Here is a 20913-nt window from a genome sequence, read left to right on the forward strand (position 1 = left end):
TTAATATTTGTTAAAACAAATCTATAATAATATTTTATTGAAATTTCATAATTATTTATTAAAACCATTCATAAACTTTGGAATTATAATTTGGTTTCCACTTTCTTTGAGAGAGCTCTAACGAATAAAAGATTACCAGCTCCAGTAAACCTTTGGGGGATGGGAAGTGTGTTGATTGCAAAACATCTTACATTAGTTACCACCTGATGAAGAAAATTGAAGTATATTATTTGATTTGTTTTAGACATGACATTAATCTTGCTGATCTTGCTGAGCGTGTTCATCGGTGTATTGGTGCTTGCCTTAGTGATCGCTGTCGTGTTTTTCTGTCGAAGAAAACGAAGTAAGTATTTTAATATAAGTATATCTATATTCCAGTAGATGTTTTCAACTTGAGCCAAGTAGTGCTCGATTTTGTAGGAGCTTATATAGTTTAGCAATGAACCGACTTAGTTCATCCAGGTAAAAATGTTGAATACAGGCTTGTTTATTAGAAAAGTGAAGGGGATTGGTGGATAAGGAACAAAAAATTCATACACTATGCCAAAATACCTAAAAAAAAATGCATGTAGCCCAAAGCAGACAGGAAAGAGATGAATAGATCAATTAGAAAAATTAATGCACGTCTTGGAGACATGCAGGCGACTGGAACTTTCCCATCCCCCCTTTCACCTTTTTAATGATCCGTCCCTTATAGCTGTTATTGCGTCAGGCTTAGGGCGGAGCCAGGGATGATCGTTTGGGGGGATGGACCAATATGAAACTGTACATATACTAATCATTCTTTCATTATCTCTTCAGGTTCGACGTTACAGACATACATCTATGATAGCAGCTATTTCTAGACAGCTGTAAAGCGATAGGTGACTAAACATTTGTTTAGACAATTTTTTTCTGAATATCAATCAAACCACAGGCAGCCCAAGACAACTGTCAAGAGTTCTATAAAAGAAACACGACTCCTAGCGGGCTTCAAAATGATTATATTAGTATTCTTAAACAAGTCTAAAACAAAATAAGGAAAGACTCTTTTGCTTGATTTAGCAAGATTTGTGGGCCTTTATAAGAACCTTACTACAGACCGGAGCCTTGGGGTGCCTGTGGTCAAACGTGTACAGACAATCTCAGCATGACCGACATAATACCGCACAGATAAAGAAAGTTGAGGAAAGGTGGTTATAAAAAATCTAGCAATCCATTAAAACCTGTGGTAAACCGAGCAACGCGTTACAGCGAAGTAATAAAAAGCGCACCAAAATCTTTCAGAAGGTTGGCCCACGATCAATCTCTTGTAGAATATAATTTTTCTAAATCACCGTTGCAGTAAGCAGTATATAATTGACATAATAAAATGGGCAATGTCCACGTTACAAAATGTTTCTTGAATGTTTTTGTACCTGTTCAATGGCACGTAGGGAGGGAGGCCGACCATTTGAATTTTGAGGGGGGGGGGGGGGGGAGGCAAAAGCATTTGGCGTTGCATGTATGGAGCTGATCTATACTTTTAAGTAAAAACTGAAAATCTTTCTGCCAATAATGAGTTGCATGGACTTTATATAGTTGAACTAAAATATAGGAATCGTTTGGAAATACAAATCGTTTTCGGAGGGTTTTAAGGCTACAAAATTGCTATACAAATATATTTGTGCACATTTAACGAAACTGAAAAAGAATTGTACTCCTGTGAACTATTTTTATCCGGGGTGTTGTGTTTCAGGAGAGGGGGGAGGTAGTACTGATTCTAAAGGGAGGGGTAACCGTACCTGAAGCTGCTAGAGATAATTATTAAAAGAAGAGAAGGCAAGCCCTGAAGCGGCTCAAAATTACAAAACATTTTCGACATGCACTCGTGGTTTGTGGTATTTATCCCAAATGTCACGTACAAGCAATGCAATTAAATGCTTATATTTAGGGACTGTGCAAAAACTATCAGGAGGGGGTCCGTAAAATGAGCTTTTAAATAATAAAAATGTGCGTAGGACCCCCCTCCTGTCCTTTAAAAATTACGAAGACCCCCCCTCCTACATTCTAAATGTAGTTACTTGCTTCCTAATGCATTCTACTTCGGCGTTAGGATAAACATCATTACCACCAGGGACTGATAAGTAAAGGCAATCAACTTCCCCATATTCTGGTACTATAAAGGTGTCACGGCGTTTCCTAGGATCAGGCTATTTTTAGGCGCGCGGTTTAGCCTATCAAATGACAGGGCGAGAAAATTGACTTTGTCTCAAGGAATAAAAAATGGCGGCCGAGAAGGGGTAAAACGACGCTTCCTTTTCAAAGTCTTGCAACATTGTCATCCTAGGAAACGCCGTGACACTTATATAATACAGATGATTGCCCCTGATACAGCTTAATTCGACTAAACCGCCAAATTTCCGGAAAACAGTTGTTGAAAAATTATATCTTGCCTATCATATCAAACATATTCCCCACGGATAGTGTCCTTCGTTCGCTGTGCCTTATATGGTCATATATGCCCATATTTAGAAGTACTGGAGTTTCCCCTTTCGCGCTTCTCCAACAAACATGGCGGCAAACACTGATTCCCTAAAGACTCGTAGTGGAAGAATTATAAAGAAACCGGATCGCTTGGTCAAATATTTAGACCATTCCTCAGTTGATACGTACGTGAAAGAAGAGAAAGAGGAAGAAGAAAAAGTCTGGGAGATAGAGAGAGTTTTAAACGTTGAGGGAGACTATGCCTTTGTGAAATGGAAAGGCTACAGCGATAGATATAATTCTACGGTTTCTCTTTCATTGAATCCGCAGTTGTCATGCTATTTAGCCGTGAATGCTGGGAACCCCGACAGTAGTGAGGTAGCAAGAGAAAAGCTTCCCATTCTTTGCTCCGAGGATAAGGAATTGTGGCTGATTCGACATGCACTGTTCGATGAGCTCCAATTTCGTACACCCGAGAATGACACGGGACTCATTCGGAGAGTACAAGTGAAAGTCCCACTTTCAAAGGGGGGTTTTTCCGCTTTGTTTGGTAAAGGGACATTTTCTTTTGCTACCTCACGAAAGCTGGATTTTTCAGGGACCCGTAATATTCGGTTCCCGTGCACTGCTGTCGAGTTTGGCACCGTTATTGGTACGGAGTTTATGGCTCGGCAACTGCCAGATTCGAGTACCATATGTGAAGTTGACTCATCTTCGAAGATGTGGATATCATGAGGATACGAGCTAAGGATTAATTATGATCATAGTTCGTGCCCCCGTTGTACTTACATCTCTGAATATGGGTCAGAGGAAGAAAGGCCTAGTATGTGTCGACCGCTAGAGCGCAAGTATCCCCCGCTGAGCTTTTTGGAGATCAGCTTCGTACGGCGTAGACGGAATATGCTTCACAACTATGGCTCGGTAAGTTAAAATCTCTCTATATAAACTAATTGTTGACATCTGTTTCAACCGATTTCACTGTATTTCCAGTCGAAAATAAAGAGGGGGAATTTAGATCCAGGGAATGATACAGATTGTTTTGATGGTTTTAATGCCTTTATATAATAATGTGGGTACAAATAGTTATACAAGTTATAAATAGTGATATTTACAACAGTAATAAATAGCACCAAAAATATAATAAATAAATAAATACATTTTTTTCTTTGTCTTCACTGCTTTTGATATTTTCTCTTGACCCTTTCCAAATTATTTTCCCTACTGAACAGTTTTCTGTTTTCCCTCTCCATGATCTATAGAGATAAAAATACACAGTTGTAGCAAGCGATTAGTCTAGATAACATGACGTTTTTTTCACTTGGAATTACCTGTACAGTGTAGTTGCTATTTTTCCCCCCTTTCTGGCTACCCCTGTGGAATGTCTTGTTCTGCATGTGGTTTTTCTTTTCCACTGTCTGGCAATTGAACTGGTGGATCGTGCCATGAATCTCCAAAAATTGGGGGACATGATAAACAAGAACTGTAGAGAAAAAAATGCATAAAATTACTTGGTCTCGGAGATCCCAAGTCAATTAAGGAATCTCATTTTAATCTTACCATGTATATATGGAATTACATCCTGTGGAGAGATAAAAGAAAGCACAATTAAAATAATATATCTACTTGTTATTTTTTCAGTGACATATGATCAAATGAGGCTTGTGTCCTGCCAGTTCAACTAACCACAGGGATGTAGAATTACCTCATCAAACGTGGCCTTTCTAAATTTGGTTCCCCATTGGCGGGCCTTTTCTTGAAAAGCATCTGCTCGAAGATATGCTTCATCTCCAGGATTTGCCCCAAGAGCATCAGTGAGGACCATCAAACTTTTCCACACTTGTGTCAGCTCTGATATGCTAAGAACTGTTTTCTCACAAGTGGGAGTGGACGATGGCTACAAAACACAAAGCAATTGTTAAATTAGCTTTATACACAGTAGTATCCTGGGTGTGCTGGTCTTTTTTATAATGAAAATAAAAATCATACCTCAAACACTATGTTGTTGCGGTCAAGATGATCCTTGAGTGTGGCACGTAGGAAGTCCTTGGTGCCTGTCGACCTCAGATGGAACTTCCTACATTCCTCCACTAGCTGGGCTTTGGTCAGACAGTCAAGGCTGGTGATGGACTTGTTCTCCATGTCTCCTAGGAAGGCATGGATATCAAGCCCCCTAATGATAGTTTCCAAACCATCACCTTTATAAGGAAAAGAGGATTCAAAGAAAATAAATAACGAAACTTTATAGTAATTTCATATTAGTTTCAGTTATTATAACAGTCTTTTCTATTAGTCAGTTATTTACTTACAATCCAAAGAGCTCCACTTGGTTGTGGTTTTGCCACTGTCATCCTGGACATCATAGAAACAAAACCTCACACCTGCAAATACAATATGGCAAGAAAACAAAATGATAATCACCATAAGACATCCCCTATACCCATTTACCCTATACATGAAATTTTTATTTACCCAAAGCTTCTATTGCTTCTTCCATGGCTTTTTTAACATTCTGCTCTATAGCCCAGCAAGCAACCTAGAAGTTTAATATATACCAGGAACTTTTTTAAAAAATGGCTCAATGGAGATTTGAATTTGTTAAATAAGCATAATTTTACCTGGTTGAGAAGTTTTCCCATGATCCTCAATTTGAGGTGCAGGGTGTCGGGTATGACCTTGGTAAATTCAATGTCCACGAGAGGTAAACATTGAACTCCCTTGGCATTTGGACACCCAACACGTGCACGGCACTGGTTTAAGGTTCTGGTTATGGGCCATTGTGGGACTGAAATTTTTATCAAATTTATCTAGTTATTTATAATATAGCTGACAATGGAATAATTCATAAAAACAAAAATCATTTAATTCATTACATAACATTCATTATATAAGTAACAAAATTAAAAAACTTACTAGAAAAGTCTCTGATCATCCTTTTGCTGCATTCGCACCAAATGCAGAAGTACAAGGCACAGGGACTATTAATTCCGAGAATACACGCCATGAACTTCCAGTCAGCACACATCACCCTTAAAAAAAGGGATAAAAGTTACATATGTCCTGTTTAATGCCAGATCATAAGATTATTGGTTGCAAAAAAAATGAAACCTACCAATCAATAGTGTATTCAAGGCCATTAACAAGAATGCCAGTTCTCCCTAGGGCCTTCATCTCATCAAAAACCCCTCTCAAGGTCGCCTTTAGGATGTCATATGACTCCTTGCCTATAATAAAAAGTGTTCACAGATATATGGCTTTAGTTGACTATATCATTAGGAAGATTTGTTCTCGCTTACAGCTGCAATAAATTAGCTGCAACCAACTCACCATCATATATAGATATACAGTATTCCCTTTCTGGGCTTCTTTTAACAGAGTTTTCTGCTGGAAAGCAGAAGGTTGTCATAACACTCCCAAGTTTTTTGGTGGTTTTTCTACCATCACCAGAAAACCGAAGGGTTATAACATTGCCCCCTGCATTTCCAATGACATCTGAACTATAACTTAGAATGTCCTTGATGGATCTTGAACATCCTTTTGCATTCTGAAAGGAGAAACTTTGTTTAATGAATTATTGGGTTTGTACAGTATTTGCTTGTTTTAAAGGATGCAAAATGTGCTGTGCACAAAGCAAATCAGAATTAAGACTATCAACAGACTAACCCCTTCAAATTCTGTAATAGGAATGATTGCATTTTGAGCTTTTCTCTCTTTCTGTATCCCATACAGTGATGGCAAGCTGGACCCAGCTACCATCTTTAGCTCATGGTATGCTGAGTCAGAAACATCACCATCATCTTTGGCCTGAGATTATAAAAATAATCTAAATATAGAAAAAATAAGAAACCTACAGTACTGTACATGTACTTCTATAATACCTACCTTGAGAGCTCTTTGGATCTTTTTATGGTCAATCTCCTCAGGCTCAACCCTCTCATTGAAATGTAGGGCAAAACTGACCATACCAACTTCAAGTTGAACCTAGAGATAAGGAAACATTGAAATGTAGGGCAAAACTGACCAACTTCAAGTTGAACCTAGAGATAAGGAAACATTTTATGATAAACAAATGCCATTATAACAGAATTGGTAAATTTAGGTTGTTTCCATGTGTACAAAAATTCTAAACAAACCTCAACAACTTTCCAATCTGTTGGAAGCTTCTCAAATTGCTTCTCAAGCCATTTTTTAATCTCTGACTTTTTGTGAAATTGAGCTTTTGGCTCAAGGTCACAAAAAGGCTTTCTCGGCTGAAGAAAGGGCTTTTTTTCCTTGCCTAGCTCCTTTCTCATGCCATCTCTCTCTTTGACAACATCAGCGAGTCGATGTTTTAGCTCTGACAGCTGATTCTCGAGCTCTTCGATTCTAGAGTCCCGAGAATCACACAGCCCGATTTCACGGACTTGAGGTAGTGTGTAAGCCAATCTTTGTTTTTTCAATGGCGGATCTTGTGTAAAATTAGTCAAATACCCTTGCACCATCATTTTAGTAGATATCTATCATGAACAAGCAAACGAGACGACTAAACTTTTGAACCTCTTCCCGCCTAAGTTTACCGAGATTCTGCAAGATGATCCCCAAAAAACAACCCGTGAAGATTATCTAGATAAGAATTGCGCCAAAATTATACAAACAAAAAACGGAAATATTAGAAAGGAATACTTAGCTTCTCGTCCTTCGGGTGTTTCTGTACTCTTCAGCATCAGGATCACACAAGGACGTAGTCGATTAAAATACCTACGAGGGCTTTTTTCCACAAGTTAGGCTGGCAGAAGAAAGATCTAGCCCCTACAGGGGTATTTGATGAGAAAAATAGGTATTTTTCGCTTCTATAAGCAGAAATCTCAGGTTAAATAGCCCTGTTTTCCAAAAATAATCGCTCTTCGTCCGCCATCTTGGATAGCTCAGAGAAAACCCATTTGTAATTTGCCAGGTTACACAGCTCCTAGTCTCAGTCTCTAAAAAAGCGGCCGAGCGAGTTTGAATAACACCAAAAGTTTGATATGATACAAGCAATGACCAACAAGCTCAACGCGTTTCATTGGAAAATCTGAGCATTTTTTTTCTTGAAACACAGGTAACCCAAGCACTCGGTTTGTATTCTACTACGCAAGAGAATGCATCTGATTAGCCAAATTCAAATGGCCCGCTTGAAAACGAGAATTGAAAGGATTTATATGTCTCAACGAACTGCTTTTACAAGCTCCGAATGTCGGCTTGGGTGTTTTGTAAAACCCAACTGTTATTCTTCTTCACCTGAAGTTCAGAATACCAGCAACATTTGTCAGGGAATTGTCGAGGCTCTGCACTACTATTCTCATTGAAATGCAACGGACTATAATCAAAGAAGAAAAGCTCTATTTATGTTACTTAAATAAAATACGCCATAACAACAAGCGAAGACAAACCAAGCAAACAACATGGACAGTCAAGGTGAATTCAAGACAAAAATTTCAATTCAAAATATTGTCTATAGAATAAATAAATAAAAACGTAATATCCCCCTTTTTTCTTTAATATATAATGCTTTTTTGGCAAATACATTTAATAATAATCCTCAAACAAAACGGTTTTCGTCGTTTTACAACTTTTCTGATTTTCCCGCTGTCACCATCCATCAACTTGCTATTTTTGAATGGTGATTGGATGCTATTTTGGCGAGCAATATAATGGCTTTCCAATTCTGTACGAATCGTAATATAAACTTTTCCTTTCAAATAAAATACATCTACAAACAAAGGGTTATCTACTATAATAAGGTAAGGACGACTTAAACTACTTATGTAGTATAAACAGCTGTGTTAGTAAATCTATGTATCAATTGAAATTTTGTTTGTTCTCTTACCTACTGGCAAATATGTAAGGAAAAACAAAAACCTATTTCGCTATCATCCTTGGAAAGTCTTCTTTCTCTTTTCTTTATCATCTGTCTTTGTTATATTTTTATCCCAAAGTTTATTTTTAAGATACCAAAACGTGAAATTATCTTTCTCATAATAGACAATATATTTGCTTTTTTTTGGTTAGGGTAATTTAAGTATATGTCTTTGTAATGAAAAAGGACAGTGAGTTTTTTAGCAATAAAAGTAAGAAGATTGGATCAGTAACAAGACTGATATATATATATATATTTTTTTTTTCTTAAAGATCTTAAAACCTTTCACTTATATCAATCTAGCCAAAAGAAAGCATAGATGAACTTTCAAATTCTGAAAAGGGAATTGAATTTGATTAAAAATTTGAATTTTCTACAGATCTTTGAAAATTTTCCTGGTCGCGCGAAAGGAGATTGAATCGAGTGAATAATTCCAAGTTTTGGCGGGAAAATCTAAAACAATGTATTTTTCTTAAATCCGTTAAAATTCAGAGACGGCAATACCACAAAATATTGGCGAAGTGTTTTCCATCGCAATGGTACCCACAATGAAGAAAAGAATAATTTAAAATCGAGAATTATATGCCAAGAAAAGAAATATCGTTTTGTTGTAGATTTCAAAAACAGCGCGAGCTCGTGAGAATGTCGCCATTCTTGATTGCGAATGCAGCGCGCACACAATGCAAAAACAATTCAAAGACTACACAAAATATCTGCTAAATTTTGCAGATTTTGTTTCCTGGAGTTAAATAATCATTTGACTACCAGGTTAAGATATAAAGATGACGGTAAAACTTGTAACCACAAGCAATAAGTAAAAGACGCGAACCGCCTTAGCGCGCATATATTTTCTCATGTAATTTGTGTGACATATCGATCTACGTCACAAATAAATGACTGGACCCGGGCCTTTCAGTTCACGGTCTTTTTTCCGAAGGTTGATCAAAATACCTCAATATTACAGATTTGAGTTATTCGCGCTAACGCGCGTTTTGTAGGGTCCATACGAACCTCATACCGTGCTCGAAAAGTATGTGTCACTTGTCACTGATTTGCCCTCATCCCGGTCAACTGGCCCCAATTCCGGAAACAAGCTCCAGGAACGATTTTCGTAACTTCTCACATATATTTCCAATGCTATTAAAATTAAAATAAGAATTTATCTTATTTAGCAAAGCCATCTTTAATTATGTGGATCTACGAAGAGCATTTTAACATTTGTTTACTTGATAATTGCGCGCTCTCAGAATCACAAATTCATCCATTTGAATCTTAGACTTTCGTCGAAAAATAATGTCAAATTTGGCATATTACAATAATCTTATTGAATTAAAATGCAAGAAAAAAACATTTTCTCACTTCATCTTGTTTTGACCTTTTGCCGTAGACAGACGGCTTTGTATCAATATCTGTCAAACGTAGCGGCGTATGTACTTTACTTACTTCTGAATGGGTTCCCCCAAAGAAATAACTCTAAAAAGACACATTCATAAAGCATCGAGAAAGAAGCAATAGTATATCCCGGACGTGCTAAAAAGGCGGTTATTTATAGTTTTGGCCATTACAATGTGTTTAAAAAGTTTGACAAGCTAAATATTCGTAACTGTTACAAGCTTCTAATTATGTTGCAATTTTTTTGCGAGCGTTGTCTTTATCATATGATTGCACATATTGACACAACGTTTATAAGTATCTAAATTCCTTCCAAAATGTAGTTTAAATGCAAAAACTAATTCACATTATCTTTTTAAACATATTTCCAATAAGCAGTCTATTTGTGTCCGTGTTTAGGCACACTTCGTGAACAACAACTGTAAATTTTCAAAACGCTTTCATTCTTCTAAATAAGTAGCGAGATTAAAGAACTTCTATTCTATTGTAGAAGTGTTTTAAAATGCTCATTCCCACCCAGAAATTTGGTATTTTTCTTAACTCTATTTATCAGAACGAGTGGTTTATGTAAAGTGTTAAATTCACTACACCGTTAACTTTCAAACTACGCGAACAAAAGTTTGACGCACCTTCAAATAAACTTGAATTTTCCCACTGGTAATAAACCACTACATAATTACTACAGCATATGTGAATATGGGGGTTAGTTATTAATTAGGTCACGTTATTTTTTTAAATTTGCTTTTGTATATTTTAAACAGGCTTTCAATGCAAACTGTCCGGAATTGGGTACCGTCCGTAATTGGGGCAACACACTGGAATTCTTTTTTCTATTATTCAGTAACCTGAGTATCAGGCCCTCCTATGTTTCTATCGCGCCGGCGAGAAACAAGACAAGGGCCTGATACAAGTACTGTTCAAATCGCATATTCTCATGCCGGATTCCGGCATGGCTCCTGATTGGTAAAAAAAACAAGGGCACTTGAATGGGGCGCGCTGATTGGTTCATCTATATATATTACCCTAACCTGTTGACTGCTCAGAGTAATAGCGGACTCCAAAACTGCTTTTGACCTTGCGTTAGCAGAATCAGATAAATCGTTTTCTATAACATTAAAAAATATATATTTTCCTCCCCTCATTTTCTTCGGAAAAATTAAAATCCCGCCTGATACTCAGATGTTCAAATGCCTTGCCCGGGCAGGTTATTGCGTGTGTTTATTTCTCATTGGTATCGTTTTTCGAAGCGAAGATCGATCTACTAGTTATACCAAAGGCGCTGGAAATATTGATGTCATAGAAGCTGCTTGATGCTGCAGACATCACTAGTAGTAGCTATCAATTTTTTAGACAGACCAGGCGCCGAATATTCAAGAAAGTTGTCTGTGAGAGCACGAAGAATGCTTGGGATTGCTTGCGATACTTCCCGCGAGTTGTTGATCGAGTGAGCTTATCAAATAATGGCATTTGTGTTCAAGCAGAGGTTTGTCTATTTAGACGAAAGAGCCTGTAGTAAATTGGTGATGTGAATATCCTGTAGTTATGTGTGGATCTGCAGTCATATACTTAAATCGTAAGTCTCCTGAGCCTTGAACTATCCTTGCGTTTCAAATCATTTAGCATAAAGTTACCTTCACCTGGGTTAGTCGTAACTAAAATTATTACCCTTGCATATAACACAAATGTAGTTTGTTTTTACATAAATATGCTGTTTATAATTTGATTTGGGCATTTGATTGTGCCACCACGCGAATCATTGGAAAATAGACAGCCGACTATTTTGACAGCGGCCTGAAAAGGGGCGGCAGGCGTAGCGTCTAGTATTTGTGTCAGGCGTACTTTTATTTTTCCTCTCCAACTTTTGAAAAATAAAATCGCCTGATACTCAGGCTACTTATTCTTTATTATTTCTTTTCCTTGCAATCAACCTGCATTCTTTTCCTAGGTAGATATAATTTCTTGTTTTGTTGTTATTGAATCAACAATAACCAAAACTGTGATATTTTCTTTTTCCCTTTTTAGGGGGGGGGGGGGGGGGTGTTGGCCCAAGTACTTTTCTATTATTAGGTATCAAGCTACTTATGAGCAGCCCTTTAGGCCCATACCCAGGATTTTTCTTGGGGGGTGCAAAATTCGAAAAAGTGGACCTAATTTTTCCGGTGTGTGTGTGGGGGGAGGGTGGAGGGAGTGCTCTGATAAAAATCTGATCAACCGCGAAAAGAAAAATGATTTTTTTATGCCTTTGCAGTATATCCACGGGACGTTTATTGTCGGATTTGACTACATACCAGAGTGATCTAGCTTATGCTTTATAGTTTTGTCTACAAATAGCACGTCTATTCGCCCCCCCCCCCCCCCTGGGTACGGGCCTACCCTTTGTGCTGGCAGGGTAGAGAGCATGAAAATGAAATGGATTTCTGTTGGAAAATCACTCTTTGCGAACTTTTCAGAACTATACGATACGGACTGAAAAACAGTGACTCGTAATGACTCAGCATGATTAAGTATAATCTAGATATTTCCAGAATAGAATCATGTATTATTCATATACTATATTTGTAAATTAACACTGATGTAATGTTTACTTCTAGAACATTCCGTGACATGTCTATATAAGCAGCTTGTCGCTGAGATCCTCACTTGTGTTTTCCAACTGGTTCAACTGCTCTAGTGAAGAAGGCGCCACTGCTGGTTAAAGATTGATTCGAAGAATCAAGACGTCTTCATCTCCGTTCAGAGAACCATTTCCATTAATTTCGACCCGAGAAGGTAGCAAAATGGGTCTGCATTTAAAATAATATAAAATAGATACATTCAAGTCTATTGAGAACCTAGAAAAATAATTACATAGCTGTCCAGGCGACTGTCACAAAAATTTGGACCTCATAACAGGCCTTAATTTTTTGTAAAAATGTTCATACGTTCTCTGTATTTTCCCGCATTGGCTCTATCCCGATTTCACAAGATTGTCCAAGCTGGGTTGACAGCAGTTATGACTCGGAGGTGTCTATGCCATGTCTGCTATCTACCCATTTTGCTACCCCCTCCAGTCAAAATTCATTTTATTTTCTTTATCTTTTCTCATTACTCTGGTAGCAGAGGCTATTTTTCCCGGTCCGTGAAACGTGATCCATTACAACCCTGTTATATGTGTTACAGGAAACACTTACAGTGTTTGTATTAATGACAGCAAATCTTTGGTGGTTGAAAATAATGTGTCTTAAATTTTTGCCCTATGACAGGTCTTCCAATAGGGTTTTGGATTCCGGATCCTAGTGTGTGAATTCCGGATTCCATGTGGGTTTTTTTCCCGTGGATGCCGGATTCCATTTTTGTTTCCAGGATTCTTGTATTCCGGATTCCAACTTAAGTCTTTGATTCCGAATCCTACTGTGTGGATTCCGGATCCTAGTGTAAGGATTCCGGATTCCAGTAGCATGGATTCCGGATTTCAAGTCTTATTTTTTCATGAATTCCGGATTCCGGATTACCTGTCAAGGGGCAAAAATTTTGTAAAGGTTAACATTTTAAGAAGGATAACTGTGCTTTGTGAATAAAGTTGGAGAAGGATAGTGTTTTAAAAGATATGTATTCACAAAAAATTGCAAAATATAATATCCACAATCAAAGCTACCGACGATTATACCCAACAATATTGATAACATAGATTAAAAAGATAATTAAACAACTTTTTCCCATTTCCCTATGAATAGCACCCATAAGATCTTCCTAAATATGGGGCGATAAAAGTGACCATAATTTGTTACGCAAATATCATTCTAGACCCGCGATCAAAGATTTTTCAAAATACTGTTTTCTGGTACTGGCTGATTAGAGTGGTACAAAAAACAACATTCTGTTTGCCTTTTGTGGGAAATGCTGGTCAAAGAATATATCTCTACAGTTTAAAAACAGTACGGGTTTGTGTCATAAAATTACACATGCGCCATGTTGATCCTGGGGTTAATAAAGTACCGCTAAAAAATTAATACAAACAGTTAATAAAAAATAAGATGTATCGTCTTCTCTTCAAGCAATCAATTTATACATGTAACGCTTGATTCATAATAAGGTATGTAAATCGCGCGGTGCAGAGCCAAGCACCTATACTTTAGCTCAAGCTATAAAACCAGGTTCCGCTTTCAATAATTTCACGTTTACTGTCAGCAAGTAGATTGCACGTCAAATACCTAGAAATAAAGTAATATTTTCACGCGGGGAATTGACGCAAGGTGGCGGGTTTCTCAATTGTACTTGACCCTCTCCCCAATTGTAGGAGTCCTCACTGTTTTCAAGCGATACTCTAGAATCGTAAATCGAGCGCCTATTTCCGTTCCGTACGCATAAACTATCGGTAGAAATTTGGATCTGACTTCTCGAGCAGGTAACTCTAGGTAACGTTTAAGTGTATTGAGACTCTGGTATAGCCAGGTTCGGTATTAAAAAAGCAAGTGCAAATAATTGGGGTATTGTGTCAATCATTGTAGTCACGTGTGAAACTTGCCATGCACACTAGCACAGCAAGCATGTGGTGTGTTACCACCGTTGCCAGTAGCAACCACAGCAGTCACAGCAGTCACAGCAGTCACAGCAGTCCAAGGGTAACTCGCTGGTACACCCACGTAGGAAGGCTTGTAATTGTTTGTATGATTTTGTTTATTTGTTAAAACTATTGAAAAAAGAGGTCCAATCTTACATGCTAAAAAAACATGCGGCATTATATAAAGCTTCATCACGTGATTAGGGTATTATATAATGTTTTATAACGTTTCATGTCCGTTATTATGTTTTTTTCTTCTATTAAAAGTTCCCTGACCATACGCTTCAGGTTTGTTTGGTGTATTGCCCTGGGGTAGAAAGCCACTCTCACGTTTTCAAGAAGGTCAATCCATAGAACAACATGTGTATTGAATATTGATGAGTGGGATTCCATGCGGTTTATAGCAAAGATGTCCTGAGGATGGAAGTTTCAAGATAGAATCAAATCATAGCAGGTGATTAATTGAGCGCAATCATGAACAATTCTACACGGCAGGCTAGACATTTCTATCTTCGGATTTTTTTAATAGTGTTCAACGAGAATTGAAAGAGATTGCGCCCGCCTCGTTTCCCTAGACCCACCAAAATCTCTGTGGTTTGTGCAAAAGCTTCCCATTAGCGTCCCAGACAAGTTGTCTGTTTACATGAGCGGCCACTAAACTGACGACAATAATTGCTTTGCGTAAAACCCATTCTATTTTGCTATTAAAGTCTTGGCCTGTGCTTAGGACAGCAAGTATTTATCGCAATTCGTTTTTGTAAACGAGCTGCTAAATACACGGGTACACAGCCAGTTATACGCCAATTGCAGAAATAATCACAGATAGGGCATTAAATTATGGAAGAGGGTAACATCAGTTGAAAACCACAGCCTAAGTTAAGCTGCCAAAACGAAAAACCCACGGAATCTGAGAAAAAGGGCACACAAATTTATTTTGCCACTAGTACAGACGGAACGTTTCAATAGCTGTTTTGTAAATATATGTCTATTTAATATTATTTAGCAGAGTAGTATATGAAGTAGTTAATTATTTGTACGTAAAGACATCAATACATCGATAAATGTTTTCTTTTTCTAAATAAGATAGAAGGTAATTTGTTCGTCAATGTTACATTTTTTTGCGTTATTAAAAAAATGAAAGGCTACCGCTAATAAAGCTCACGCAAGACCTTGAGCGCAAGACCATATAGCGTTATTATCAACCCATCACGTCTATCTGTTGGTATTATTTTTAATAAAGATCTTATTATTATTACTGGTGATCGAAACAATTTACTAAATTCCACTGCAAATGCTATGGCAAAGTATATCAAATTAAGCCATGGAATATCACTGTATTTAGAAACAAACAGATAAAATATAATGTAATGAGTCATGGCAACAATGTCCTAGCTGTGACTAGTAAATTCCTGCTTCACAGTAGGGTAAAAACCATTCAACTCCAAGAAGCATCATAATTTGTAAAACTCTCCAAGAGATCTATAGTCTAAACAACCGATGGAGCGTTACGTGAGTTGTCTTTTCAAATGACCCCCAAATTTCTCTTGATTATTTGATAATGCATAAACTAGTGCAGATATAGAGTGCTAGGAACACAATTTTTACGAAGAAGCCTTTTTTTAAGATTAGTATGGTATCTCTATTAGGCGATTATCCTTGGGCCCCGAGACAAGCATCCGTTGATATCTAAATACTGCAGCATTTTAATAAAAAACAAATATATTTTGGGCTCTGTATAGTGGTTGCCTGAAAAGATGCAGCATTTTTAATGAAAAGCAAATCTCTTTTGAGTTCTATATAGTGGTCGCCTGAAAAGAGGTTGGCTGCTTGATCAAGGTACCGCCAGTGCCATACTTCGAGAATCTGTGCCGTAACATCAAAGCGTCAAGGTATCAAATAAATGGGCAAATCTTATACGTTAACATTCGGTTCAGTTGAAAATCTTTAAAAATTCGATTGAGTTGAAAGTGTTTGAAAGGATGCGTTATCGAAATTGCCCGAAGGGCAGACTACAATTGTAAAGCAGCATGAATCTTGAGATAAAAAACATGAGTCAAACTTTGTTTTGGTTATAAATTCCATAGCAGTAAAACTGTCGGTGTCCAACCAACTGCATAGGGGAGGGCATTGTGTTCCAGTGATCCGTGCGTGTCCAATAATGCATACCGCAAAATATAAAAATAAGCAGCGAAAACAGTTCGGTGTTCATTCTCACCAAGTGCTGTTCAGGTAGAGTGTGGGAAATGGCTAAGATGAGGCGCATCTGTGTGGTTGCGCTTTTGATTTCATTCGCTATTTCCGTCAATACACAGAACTCGACAACAGGTAGGTGCGGTTCGATAGCTATTTTGAAAGTCTGTTTTCTGCGCGGTTCACAACATTCTCAACAAGGCTCAATGCTCGTCATTTCAAGAGTTATGTAACCAGCCAGTGGTTAATGTCTTTCTTGCTTTGTACGGGACTTGCCGATACACTAAAATCCCGGGTTTTGATTGTTTTTTATTCTTATGTAATCAAGTGGTTAAAGTATAAAAAAGTGTTCACTTATCTCTCTCTCCTCGCTTGTCTTGTCTCGTGTTCTTCACTCACGCTTTGCTCCCTCTCTACGTCACACACTCCCTCTCATATTACAATCATGGAATCAAAAGACTATTCACAATTTGTCACACGCTGGCACCAAATCAGTTCTGGTCAGCTTGTGACTGAGAATAATCTTGCAAGCTGCAAGAAAAGGTTAATTCAGGGGGGGGGGGGGCTGGGTAGTTTCAGTGAAACGGCCTGGGAGGCGCGGATCGCCCCTCTGGGCCTCCCAGCCCCGTCTCTATATATCAGGCAGATAATGTTTCACGTACATAAACAATCGGCAAAAGCTAATGTAGGCCAAAACGATTTCACGTACATTAACAATCGGCAAAAGTTAATGTAGGCAAAATAGATTTCTCGTACACGAATAATCAATTAGGGCCGGTGTTTCGCGTGCATGAACCGATTAGGGCTGCAGGTGTTTCGCGCTCATGAATAATTAATTAGGCGTTGGGTTTGCAATTAGACATTCGTATGTCCTGTGGTATACCGAGCGTTCGAAGGATGAGGTACGGAAGGGATTACTGCGGGTGGCTGAAAGCCGGCCACGCAAACACGTGCGGCCGAAGGTGCATGGACACCTACTGCAAGGTGCACCTCCAAAGGCTCCGTATGGGCATCCCCCTCGCCGTGCCGTGCCGTGCAGGATCTGCGGCGTAGGGACTCGGTCGGAGAGGCGGTTGTGCCGCCCCTGCGGAGCGAATCGTGTAGGGCAGTGGATGCGTGTTGTCCAGAGGCGCGCTCGGAAGCGGTTCGCGCTCGTCCTGTCTGACATCGCGGCCCGCGGTGCGGTCAATTAGAGACTGGGTGGCATGGGGCATACCCGAACTCCCAGTTAGAGATTGGGTGGCGCGGGTCATACCCGAGCACTCATCCCGCCGGTTGTGATCCGGGCAGTTGGAGATTGGGTGGCACAGAGTATACCCAAACATGGACGCTTATATAGAGGAGATTCTCGATAGCATGCGTGACAAAGAGGCGCCCGCCGTACTGGCAGGGCTGGTCCAAAACATCCTGGACGAGGACATCCCCGACGATGTCAAACACAGGCTGCTTAAGCCGCTCGTACCGGAGAAGGTGTGGACGGAGGAGGTCTGGCGCGAGTTCGACCCTCTGCTGCCGGGACGGCGGCAGGAGGGCCCGGAGAGCTTAGACCCCAAGACGTACTACTCTCTCTTCGTCGGCGGCGCCCATCTTCGGTTCCCAAGCGTGGATGCCACTCTACGGGGCCGAGACATAAGCGCCAGTGTTTACCAGGAGATGCGAGATTATGGTGGAACAGGTGTGATTGCTCTAAAGCTGGTTGTGCGGGGGCCTGATATTAATGATGACGGCTCGGTGTGGTGGGTCTCGCACGAGCGAGAGTCTCTGCGGGCGAACGCAGTGCTTCCGCTGGTGCTCGAGATGGTAGACCCCGACCGGCGTTACAGCTATGTGTTGTGAGCTATGTTGCCGACTTCTTGAGGAATCGCGGCACCTCGCGCTCCCTTGGTCTAACCAAGACACGAGGCAAGATCCTCGAGCGGTTTGACAAGAAGCTGGCCACCACGGGGTGCACCAAAGAGGACCTCTTCGAGATGGAAAGGAAGCTCGGGATAAAGCTGGTAGCCGTGGACGCCCTGGGCAACGTCCTGTGGGACTCGGGGAAGTACGAGAGGGGGTACACACAAATCCGCATCCCTTGCCACAATAACCAAGCCTGGGCGGAGCTTCCGACTGAACCACCTGCGATCGCGAGCGTCCACGGCCTAGACTTCGAGGCTGAGAGGGAGCTTCGTTCGCTATGTCAAGGAGAGGCAGCGCCTCGCGCTACCAGTGCCGCCGCAAAAACGCACGAGGCGAAGGTGCGAGAGGTGCTCATTCGCTTCATAAACAGGGCGATCCCCAGAAGCACGAGGGTCTGGCTGTGTGGGCGTGTTATAGTCACGCACGAAGGCAAACTGTACCGATCGGGACAAAACGGGTGGGCTATCGACAGGGCGTTTACAGACGAGACTGGACATGATCCTCAATGGCTCCCTGATGATCACCCAGCCTACCAAGAGTACATCGAAGCTACGCACTCGATGGGCGGCGCAATAGGGTATCGCTTCAAGAAGTGGACCCAAAGAGAAAACATCAGGCCAACGCCTCCTAAATACAGGGACGTCTGGCGAGCGGCGCAAGTTGAGTCCAAAGTGTGGAATAGCAGGGAAAACTTAGGGGCGCGGCCTCATGCTCACATCGACATGCGTGCGGCGTACCTAGGATGCGAGGACAGTGTCTTCGGCGGCGCCTCGGACGCCATTGATCTGGTACGGAAATACGGCTTCCCTACGAACGTGTATCGTATCGCGGATGTTGCGGGACGGTCATTGAGCGAGGTTCTTCAACTGACCGGGGCCATTTAGTTGACCGAGTGGGGGTTCTCCGAGGCCTGCCACCCCTACACTTCCGGGAGGGTAGGGCAGCACTTGGAACAAAACGAGGGCTGGATCACCACGCCAGAGCTCAAGGACCTGCTAGACTCGGGTGACCTCGCCATGGCCGCGGCGAGGGAGGTGTTGTATGGCGTCGGAAAAAAGGACTCCATCAAGTTCCCCCACTCCGGCCCCGGCGGCGAAGACTCGCAGGGTCGAGATCTCGCTGTCCGTTTCGTAGGCAAGTGCGCTCGCCATGGCGACGAGTCCTCGATCGTAGTCCGCGACCGTGAGGAAGCCGCGTATCTGACAAACCTCCTTGCGGGCACCGACCACTTACTTAACTTCGAGCATGCCGACGGGGCTCATCTGATCCAATACAAAGACGGAGTCCGGCGCTCACAATGGTACCACATCAGGGCCTTCGTCTTGGCGTACACAAACATAGCGTTGCGACGTATGTTGAGGTGGATCCCTAGCGAAGACGTCCTCCGAGTGTGCACAGATGCCGTATACGCAAAGGCGGTGCCCAGTGGTGTGAGGCTCGTGGAGCGAAACCCGAGGTATGGAGAGTGGCGCCACAAGAGAGCTGGGTACGAGTGGCGGCCCGAGGCGGCTTGGGGTCCGAAGAGGTCGGGGTGCTTGGCTAGGGAGCCAAGCACTGCGCCGAGTCTGCCGTGCAATCTGGTGGCCGCGACCTCTGCGAGGATGTATCTAGCCGGCCAGGGAGGATCGGGGAAGACCGAGTGGGCGGTGAGCATGTTCCGTGGCCGTAACGCTGTGGTGCTCACCCCCGAGAACGACCTCGCCCACGACCATCGCAACAACCCGCGCCTCGCGGTGAAGGCTTAAACCTACCACCACTACCTCTGCATACCAGCGGAGAAGCCGATAGAGGAGTGGAGACCTTCCGAGCTGGGGCACAAACTCGACCGTCTTGCAGAAGTAATCATCATTGACGAGTGCTGTAAGGTGCAGACTAAAGTGCTACGCGCCATCCTAGGGTATCTCGCCACGCGGCCGTGTCAGGTAGTGTGTTGTGGCGACTATTGGCAGGTCCCGCCCTGGGGAGATAAAGAGGGGCCTCACGATATGCTCAAGGAGTGGGCACAAGGGAACATCCGCTGGTTCGAGTCCGACTACCGCTGCCTGTGTGAAGACTGCGGAAAGCCGTACAGTACATGCGACCGCGGCTCTGCCGCCCCCTCCTCCAGGCTCCACGACATAAAGGGCCGGATTTGGTGTCAGCCAGACTCCCAACAGCTTGAGGTGTTTCGAGAGGAGTGGGATGGGGTGGCGTTCGACGCGGTGATCGAGCAGGCCCACCCAAGCGATATGTGGGTGTGCTCGACCAACAAGATGGGGGCCCTTGTCCAGCAGCGATTGGTAGAGCACCACAGGAGAAACTACCCCCGACTGCCAGCAACCATCCGCTTTGACCCCGATCCTAGCGTCGCGCATCGTTATCGCAAGCAAGGACGGCCGGTGCCCGTGCCAGGCAAAAGGGGCGAGAAGGTCGACGCGTACAAAGGCACGGTAGTCGAGGTCCCTCTCGGCGTGGTCCTTAACGGGCTTCCCCTCGAGTGGAAATACGCGGGCTGGGGGACAGTCCACCGGGTGCAAGGCAAGACCATCCAGTACCCAAGACGTCTGTTTATCATAGACCACAGCTTAGAGGGCTG

The 20913-nt window shown here is 41.7% G+C and overlaps 1 protein-coding gene and 1 long non-coding RNA gene across 4 annotated transcripts; one reads left to right on the forward strand and one right to left on the reverse strand.

Annotated features, from left to right (window-relative positions):
* Positions 1–2741: 2741 nt before the first annotated feature.
* Positions 2742–7443, reverse strand: LOC125561144. 3 transcript variants are annotated; one of them, XM_048724514.1, is made up of 13 exons: positions 6325–7441; positions 6106–6246; positions 5770–5986; positions 5555–5666; positions 5356–5471; positions 5061–5227; positions 4915–4978; positions 4752–4823; positions 4432–4640; positions 4148–4339; positions 4003–4024; positions 3774–3925; positions 2742–2934 (listed from the first exon to the last, which is right to left on the reverse strand). In XM_048724514.1, the coding sequence occupies exons 1-13, from the start codon at positions 6403–6405 to the stop codon at positions 2788–2790; spliced, it is 1692 nt and encodes a 563-aa protein (XP_048580471.1). In that variant the 5' UTR covers positions 6406–7441; the 3' UTR covers positions 2742–2787. The 3 variants fall into 3 exon arrangements, with proteins under 3 accessions (XP_048580471.1, XP_048580473.1, XP_048580472.1); XM_048724515.1 differs by lacking the exon at positions 2742–2934 and adding an exon at positions 3480–3698 and having other exon boundaries at positions 6325–7437; XM_048724516.1 differs by lacking the exon at positions 6106–6246 and having other exon boundaries at positions 6325–7443.
* A 3446-nt stretch (positions 7444–10889) lies between these two features.
* On the forward strand, positions 10890–13338 carry LOC116604699. The gene is made up of 2 exons (XR_004291193.2): positions 10890–11282; positions 12301–13338. It is a non-coding gene; the product is annotated as an uncharacterized LOC116604699 (long non-coding RNA).
* The last annotated feature ends 7575 nt before the right edge of the window (positions 13339–20913 follow it).

This window comes from Nematostella vectensis, chromosome 3 (assembly GCF_932526225.1).
Source record: "Nematostella vectensis chromosome 3, jaNemVect1.1, whole genome shotgun sequence".
Classification (NCBI taxonomy): Eukaryota; Metazoa; Cnidaria; class Anthozoa; order Actiniaria; family Edwardsiidae; genus Nematostella; species Nematostella vectensis.